Source organism: Mustela erminea, chromosome X, assembly GCF_009829155.1.
Source record: "Mustela erminea isolate mMusErm1 chromosome X, mMusErm1.Pri, whole genome shotgun sequence".
NCBI lineage: Eukaryota > Metazoa > Chordata > Mammalia > Carnivora > Mustelidae > Mustela > Mustela erminea.
Window position 1 is genome coordinate 84955956 of NC_045635.1, and position 8776 is coordinate 84964731.

Consider the following 8776-nt stretch of genomic DNA (forward strand, 5'->3'; position numbering starts at 1 on the left):
TAATTTTAACAGTTTTCACTGGAGAGCAAGTCTATAGAACTCCTCATACTGTCACTCCAGAAATTGACCTTCTTCACATTGCTTATTCCTGGAAGACTTCCTTGGCAAATGGATTAAGTTCTCTTAAGTACTCCAACTGCCCCTTAAGTGCTTATTATACTCTTTCTCTGGATTTCTCCCATTAAATGATGAACTCCAAAAGAATACAAAAGCTATATCTACTATGTTCTCTTTTATATCTCCAGGGCCTTGCCTGGCATGTAGTAGATGCTCAATCAATTATGGCTGAACTGAAAGTATAGTTCTTACATTTTTATTAAATGGAAAGTCTTATGTTCTTAGAATCACTCCTAAATATGGTAGTGAAACTGAGATATGAAATGGGAAGGCAGTGCTTAGCACAGAAAAGGGCTTAAACAATGGATGGATAAAAGAATGAATAAGATATATATTTGGGACTTATTAATAAATGAAACTGAGTAGAGGTTAAGAGCATGGACTTAGGAACCACACTATATGAATTTGAATTGCTGTTCTATCATTTCCTATCTATTGCTTACCCTTGCTGTCTTATACTCTTATTTATAAAATGGGAGGATAGTATTTTAGCACCTATCTCATAGGATTTGGGGGAGAATAAAATGCAATAATGAGTATATATAATATATATTATTATATATACATATATTATCATACATCATACATGTATATATTATATGTGTATATGTATAATATAATACAATAATATATGTGTATATATTAATGTGTGTATATATATATATACACACATACACAAAATGCAAGGCATATATCAGCATTTATATAAATGCTGCTTATTTTTCTTTTTTAAAAAATATTTTATTATTTATTTGTCAGAGAGAGAGAGAGCAAGAGAACACAAACAGGGGGTGTGGCAGGCAGAGGGAGAAGCAGGCTCCTAGCTAAGCAAGGAGCCCAATGTGGTACTCAATCCCAGGACCCCAGGATCATGACTTGAGCTAAAGGCAGATGCTTAACTGACTCAGCCACCCAGGCATCCCAATGCTGTTTATTTTATTTTTATTTTTATTTTTATTTTTTATTAACATATAGTGTATTATTTGTTTCAGGTGTACAGGTCTGTGATTCATCAGTCTTACACAATTCACAGCACTCACCATAGCACATATCCTCCCCAGTGTCCATCATCCAGCAACCCTATCCCTCCCCTCCACACCCCGCAGCAACCCTCAGTTTGTTTCCTGAGATTAAGAGTCTCTTATGTTTGTCTCCCTCTCAGGTTTCATCTTGTCTCATTTTCCCCTCCCTTCCCCTATGATCCTCTGTCTCGTTTCTCAAATTCCTCATATTGGTGAGATCATATGATAATTGTCTTTCTCTTACTGACTTATTTCACTTAGCATAATACCCTCTAGTTCCATCCACATTGTAGTAAATGGAAACACTTCGGGGTTTTTTGATGGCTGCATAATATTCATATATATATATATATATATATATATAGAGAGAGAGAGAGAGAGAGAGAGAGATGTATATATCACATCTTCTTTATCCAGTCATCTGTTGACTGACATCTAGGCTCTTTCCATAGTTTGGCTATTGTGGACATTGCTGCTATAAACACTATGGTGCATGTGTCCCTTTGGATTACTACATTTGTATCTTTAGGGTAAATACCCAGTAGTGCAACTACTAGGTCATGTTGTTTATTTTCATCACTATATATGTTTTAAAAAACGGGTCTAATTCTGTACATGCTACTTCATAACTTGAATTTAAAAGAAAAAATAATTTCTACTTACAAAAAGGATACATTTTCCTTGAAGATGATTTAGCTGATAGGGGTAATCAACACCTGGTGACCAGCATCAGAAATGCTAAATGGGAAGGGATGAGTGAGAAGCAAGGGCATCAAGTCACTAGGCACAGGTTTTTAAGTATAAAATATGGTACAAGATATTATCATGCGACTAATGCTTGAGTCTCAGAGACATGATAGGAAATGTAGCCCCTGACTCAGGAGCTGGAGTAAGGGTGTAAGGGGAAGAGGAAGAAGGGAGAATGGGAAGAGGTGTGCCCATGTGTGTGTGACAGAGTTTACTCTTTTGTTAGAGATATATAAAAATCAACTGTAGGGGCGCCTGGGTGGCTCAGTGGGTTAAGCTGCTGCCTTCGGCTCAGGTCATGATCTCAGAGTCCTGGGATCGAGCCCCGCATCGGGCTCTCTGCTCAGCGGGGGGCCTGTTTCCTCCTCTCTCTCTCTGCCTGCCTCTCTGCCTGCTTGTGATCTCTGTCAAATAAATAAATAAAATCTTTAAAAAAAAATCAACTGTACTACCAACACATAAAAATTACTGGTTTTACTAGTCTTTAAAAATAATTTCTTGCTTATTCTCAGATCTTGTTTATTCTCTTTATTTATTGTAGAATAATATTTGGAAAATGTGGATAATCATAAATTAGAAGATTTATTATTATAGCTTATCATCCATCACCACAAAAGCCAAGAGCACTTATAAATAAAATATTAGTGCATTTCCTTTAATTTTATATACAATATGCATAAACCTACAAGGTATGTGATACACACACACACACACACACACACACACACACAGATATAAACGAACAAATCAACAGTATTAGCCAAGAAAGCATAGGTGGCTCTATTTCTAGTTCTGCCACTATCTTCTTTGGTAAATTTAGGCAAGACTCTAACTTTTTCTCAGTTTCCCAATTTCTAAAATAGCCTCATGAATGAAAATAATTCTAAGGTTTTTGTAGGTTTTTAAAAAGATTTTATTTAATTATTTTAGATAGAGATCAGAGTGAGAGAGAGAGAGAATGGGGGGCAGAGGGAGAGGGAGAAACAGACTCCCTGCTGAGCAGGGAGCCTTAATGCAGGGGCTCCACCTGAGGACCCCAGGATCATGACCTGAGCTGAAGGCAGATGCTTAACCGACTGAGCCACCCAGGTGCTCCGAGGTTATTCAAGTTTTAACAATACATAATCTGTGAAAGCTTAGGACTGCCTGTGATACTATGAATCATACTCTGTAAATCCAAAATTAGGCAAAGGCATAGAAAACATGACTATAAAATCTAATGTTCTGTAAATTGGTTAATCCATTCTTTTGGCCTCACAGTTTATTTTGTTCTATTTCCAATCCTTTCTGATGACTTTGTACATCAATATCCAATCAGTACACAGGTGGATAGTTGTAGACAAACATCCTAAACTTTTTTCTAGTAAAAATTAATTTCCTAGGGGACATCTGAGTGGCTTAGTTGCTTAAGCCACTGCCTTTGGCTCAGGTCATGATCCCAGAGTCCTGGGATCAAGTCCCACATCAGGCTCCTTGCCTGTCAGGGAGCCCGCTTCATCTTTGCTTGTGGCTCCCCTTGTTTGTGCACTCTCTCTCTCTCTCTCTCTCTCATTCTGACAAATAAATAAATAAATAAAATCTTTTTAAAAAATTAATTTCTTAGAAATCCTTAAGGTAGGAAAAATATGGGTGGAAAAAGGCTGTGGAAATTCCATGTTAGGTCCTACTCAAAAATTATTTTGTACTTAATAACTATAATCAAACAGGTGTCTCTTAACATATTGACTGCCTTGTCTAGCTGGAGGGTAAAAAAAGGATTGTAAGAGGCACATAACTGTAAGGTGTGTGATGGTTTTAAAACATGGATACCAGTTATTTGGCACTCCTTTCATCAAAAGTTGGAATCTATAGTCCTTCCCCTTGAATCTTAGAAGAGGACTTATGATTATTTTGACCAGAGGAGTATCAAACTTGATCCCATGAGACTTCCAAGGTTTGGTCATAAAAGGCCATATAGCTTCCACCTCGTTTACAGGAAGACTTGCTTTAAAAGCTATTCAATGGCCATGTTGGACAGGCTATGTACAGGAACTTTGGCTGATAGTCCCAAATGAAACTGTCCTTAAGCCATCTCAGTCTCAGCTGTTGTAGGATTCAGCTGTTTGAGTCACTTATATCCTTTCAAGGTATCCTCAGCCAAGCCATTGTAGTTGAGGCTGCAGATGTCCTGAAGCAGAGAATGGTAGTCCCTGATATGTACTTTCTGAATTTCTGAGTCATAGAATTTGTAAGCATAAATATCATTTGTAGTTTACACCAGTGAATTTTGGGAAAGCTGTTACCTATCAGTAGAAACTTGGAAGAGCTACATGTTATGCTGCAGATGACAGCCACAGGCACACAATAGTCATGAAGCCAATGTGTTATCAAGTCAGCCAAATGGAACTGGGCAAGTGTGAGAAAAGGTGAGAAAACAAATAAGACTGTCCCATATTGATAGAGCATGTGCTCTCCAGTTTAACCAGATTCCTGCTCAGCTGACTTCACTCACATATATGTTACTCGTGACCATGTGAGTCACAATCCTTGAGCTAAAAGAGTCTACTGGGCCCTAGGACCATGTGAGTGCTAAAATTGTATTATCAGTGGAATTTACATGAGACTAGCAAAAGTAAGGCAAGGTAAAGTCATCTCATCAACAATGGTAAGTAAGTCTCCTACTATTCCTCTAAGTTCATCCCAAAGTCTAAGGGAAGGTAGAAAAGGTACTAGCTAAAATATGAAGCTAGGAGTGTCAAGGGAATGCTCTTGGCCCATATATAGTCCAGCTCAATTAATCACTTTAGGATACTATACAGGACAGAACTTCTTTTCCACCAGAGTCTTAAACAACAAGAGTGAATGGTCATGGGTCTCTGGTGTCTCAAGATATTTGTAGTCCTTGAAATAAAGAAAAGCTCTCTAATAGGTAATGAAGTGCTGAATATTAGTTGCTTTCACATTCAGACATCTTAGTCTTATAGCTCTGTTATTATTTCAGACAAGTTAGAGTAGGAGTAATTTCCTATATTCTTAATACTTAGTTTCAATTTATCAGTAATTGCTTAAATTTAGAGAAAAAGAGAACTATAGTAAGATTGCAGCAACAAAGCCTCAAGAAGACACACAGAGAACTATTCTAGGCTGGAACAGAGATACCCACACAGAGCCCACCATCTCCCAAACCTGGAATTCATGCAGGAGGGGATAATGAGAGAAAAATAGGATAATAACTACAATACAACTGGCGCATTTCTAGCCAAATACATGTAAGCTATATTATGGTGACATGGAAAAAGATTTCAGCGAAGGGTTTCCTCTGATGGGATACTAATCTGACATCTCCACCGTTCGATTAAGGGATAACTAGTTAAGGCAAAATTACACAACAGGTTTTTTTCCCCCAGTAGCTGTCTCAATAGTACTCTTTCTGTCAAGCTCCTCCCCCTTTTTCTACTGGGTAATGAGATTTTTTTAACCACATCTCAATCCTGTTCCCCAAATTTTTAGTCACTTTTGTTTATTAAAATAGGCCTGTCTGGTCTCAGTGCATGTAACTCTTTTGGTTCCTTTATCACAACAAACACCTACTAAATATTCTTTTAATAATAAATGCTGCTTTCCTAAAGACATTTGTTTTCTAACTGTAATAAAATTTGTTAAGTTACCTCAAGGTGGCGAAAGGAACATTTACACTCAAGGTGAATTTTAGTCTCAAATTCAATTGCTTCATATACCCCTGATTCTTTCTGTTTAAATTTAAATTTAATTAATTAACATATAATTTATTATTTGTTTGAGGGGTACAGCAGACTGATTCATCAGTCTTCTATAATACCCAGTGCTCATTACAACACATACCCTCCCCAGTGTCCATCACCCAGTTACCCCATCTTCCTACTTCCCCTCCCGCAACCCTATTTGTTTCCTAAGATTAAAGATCTCTTATGGCTTGTCTCCCTCTCTGGTTTCATCTTATTTCATTTTTTCCTCTCTTCCCCTATGATCCTTGGCCTTGTTTCTTAAATTCCACGTATCAGTAAGATCATAATCCTCTGCTTATTTCTAATATTTATTTCATTTACATCAAAAGGCAGATGGCTGTGAAACTAACTTCTGCATATTGTATACTTCTGATCATTGTAAGAAGATATCTGTAGGGCTGGTTTGGAAAGTTTGTAAAGGAAAACAGGGAGTAAAAAGGCTCCTTTTCTCCAAAGACTATGGTATCAAAAACACCACAGATTTACATTAAATGGCGAGTATCTGACAATTGGACTTCTCCCTAAAGATTTACTTTACAGATCGTTTTGAAAATACCAACTGTTTACATAAAGATGCCTCTTTTTTCAAAATAGAAATTTGAAACAAGCTAGCATGTTTCAAAAGGGATGTTAATGTGTGGAACTCAGAAAATATTTTCTGTGTGATACAGGTGAATATAACAGGGGGAAAAAATGAGGCTTTTTCATCCTGCAAGATGAAGCGTTTCTTTCGAAAGTGCAATCTCACAATTATTATTTTTTTTTTTTTTGAGGCATGCTGATTTTTTTAAAAGAGAAATTCTTTGGAAGAATTCACTCTATCGCCTGGCCTCTCTTTCTGACAAGTCTTCTGCTCTCACCCCACCCCAGCCCTCATTCTAAATTTCCTAGGGATCTGAATTCAGGAGACGCAATGGCAATGGTGGCGGCGCACTCGAGGGTGGATGAGGGCGGCCAGCGAAAGGGGAGAGAAACCAGAAGAGTCCAAACTCAAGGTCCGGGGCAGGAGCGGGAGGGGTAGAGGTTGTTGCAGACCCTCCCCGGTAACCGGAGAAGGGTAGACTCCAAGCGCCGGGAGGTGAGGCACTAGCAGGCCCTCAAATTGGAGACGACCAAGCTGAGTGACGAGGCAGTGCGCGGTGCAGCTGAGCAGAAACAGGCGGAGGGGGTTGCCTGTGCGGGTGCGCGAGGCTAGGGTAAGGGGCGGGTATTCCCGCCGCACAAGCCGCTGGAGTTGGGGGGGCGAGCGTTTTGGTGACGCGGGACCCTCACGTGACCTGGAGCTGCAGAGCGACGCAACCTTCGGTGCAGTCGTCACTCGCGTCTGGGTATCGGTTCCCCGCTGTCCTGCGCTTGACGGGCTGGCATTGGGCCCGAGGAAAGCGGAGCAGGTAAGGGCTCCGGGGCCCGCGCGCCGAGGCCAGGGCGGCTGTGCTCAGCCTACCCCGGAGGCCAGCGCAGGGGATCAGCGCAGGGGATCGGCGCAGCGGGTCCCTACCAGCATTCTCCACACCCGGCATTCTGGGGAACATCAGTAGTGGACCCCTGGGGTGGGGGTGCTGGGGCGGCCGGGAGGGCAGCAGAGCAACTAAAAGTGATTGGAAATCACCCCCGGAGTTCTTACAGAAAAGTGGTGAACCTCCGGGGCGGGGTGCGGGGGGAGGTGAGGGGTGAGGGCGGGAGATGCACTTGGGGGTGCCAGGGGGACCCGGGACACGGGACCCGGAAGGGACCAGGTGGTGGCGGGTCGGCGCCAAGCGCTTGGCCACACTCTCCGCTCTTTCCACGTCGGCCCTCTGCAGGTCTGCGGGTGTAAGTGTCAAGTGTCGCGGCGGCGCACTCACTGCGAGAATCGGGAGAAGGAGGAGGCAGCAAGGATAGGCCCAGGTCGGTGCGGGGGACATGTGGGGGGCAGGTGCAGAGCCCAGTTTGAGACCCCCCTTCCATTTACCCCATCTCCTCCCCGCCACCCCGTCCTCCATTTTGGTGCCTGCGGAGCTCGGGGAAAGAATCTTGGGAAAGGAAAAATGGTGGGCTTTGGGGGAGGGGGAAAAGGAGAGAGCTGGAGGGAGGGGCTCGATTCGGAGGCCTCCTAGAGGACGCCTGAAGCTCCTAAGGTGGGAAAAAATAAAAATTTACAAAACCTTAGATATCAGAGCTCTGAATTCTGTTGGTCAGTGCACCAAGCATTCAGTCTCTCTCCTTGCCTTTGTCTTACTTGTGTTCAAAGAAAAACAACCAGGAAAAAAAAAATCTCATGGCAAATATCCACCAGGAAAACGAAGAAATGGAGCAGCCCATGCAGAATGGAGAGGAAGACCGCCCTTTGGGAGGGGGAGAAGGACACCAACCTGCAGGAAATAATAGACGGGGACAGGCTCGCCGACTTGCTCCTAATTTCCGATGGGCCATACCCAATAGGCAGGTCAATGATGGGATGGGTGGAGATGGAGATGATATGGAAATGTTCATGGAGGAGATGAGAGAAATCAGGAGAAAACTTAGGGAGCTGCAGTTGAGGAATTGTCTGCGTATCCTGATGGGGGAGCTTTCTAATCACCATGACCATCATGATGAATTTTGCCTTATGCCTTGATTCCTGCCATTTTCCATGAGATTAATACTGTGATTCAGCACCGTTTTCTTTTTCCTTGCATTTTCCTGATACCTTTACTGATCCGTTTGCTGTGAACCTTATGTAATTTCCGTGTGTCAGGTGGATTCTGTGTTACCAGATTCCAGTTGAAGATTGCCTTGGCACCCAGTCTAAGTTTCTGTCAACAGTAGAGTTACCCAATTGCATGAAAAAGTGTCAAGTTAATAAAGCAATTAAAAAGCAATCTATACATTTATTATTGTTTCATTTAAAAGCATCTGTATATATTCTGTGACCCCCCCATCAAAAATAAGATATCTCAGATGTTAATTAGGTCCCATTTCTCTATAGTTGGATAATATGTGACTTTTTCCTTTTATTATCTGGAGTTTTAGAAGCAAAAACATTTTCAGGGAGTCCAAATATATTACGGGTATATAATACTGGTTCAAAAAACTTTGAGTGAACTTTAAGAATTTTCCAGTTTTCATTGAAAGAATAAACCCTCCCTTTATTACAGATATATTCCTTTTATTCATTTTATTATTTTT

The 8776-nt window shown here is 41.2% G+C and overlaps 1 protein-coding gene across 1 annotated transcript; it reads left to right on the top strand.

The window, feature by feature from the left end:
* The first annotated feature begins 7860 nt into the window (after window positions 1-7860).
* On the top strand, window positions 7861-8469 carry LOC116583166 (protein BEX3). The gene has a single exon (XM_032331189.1). It carries the CDS (start codon window positions 7887-7889, stop codon window positions 8223-8225), a length of 339 nt encoding a protein of 112 aa, XP_032187080.1. The 5' UTR covers window positions 7861-7886; the 3' UTR covers window positions 8226-8469.
* Window positions 8470-8776: the final 307 nt, after the last annotated feature.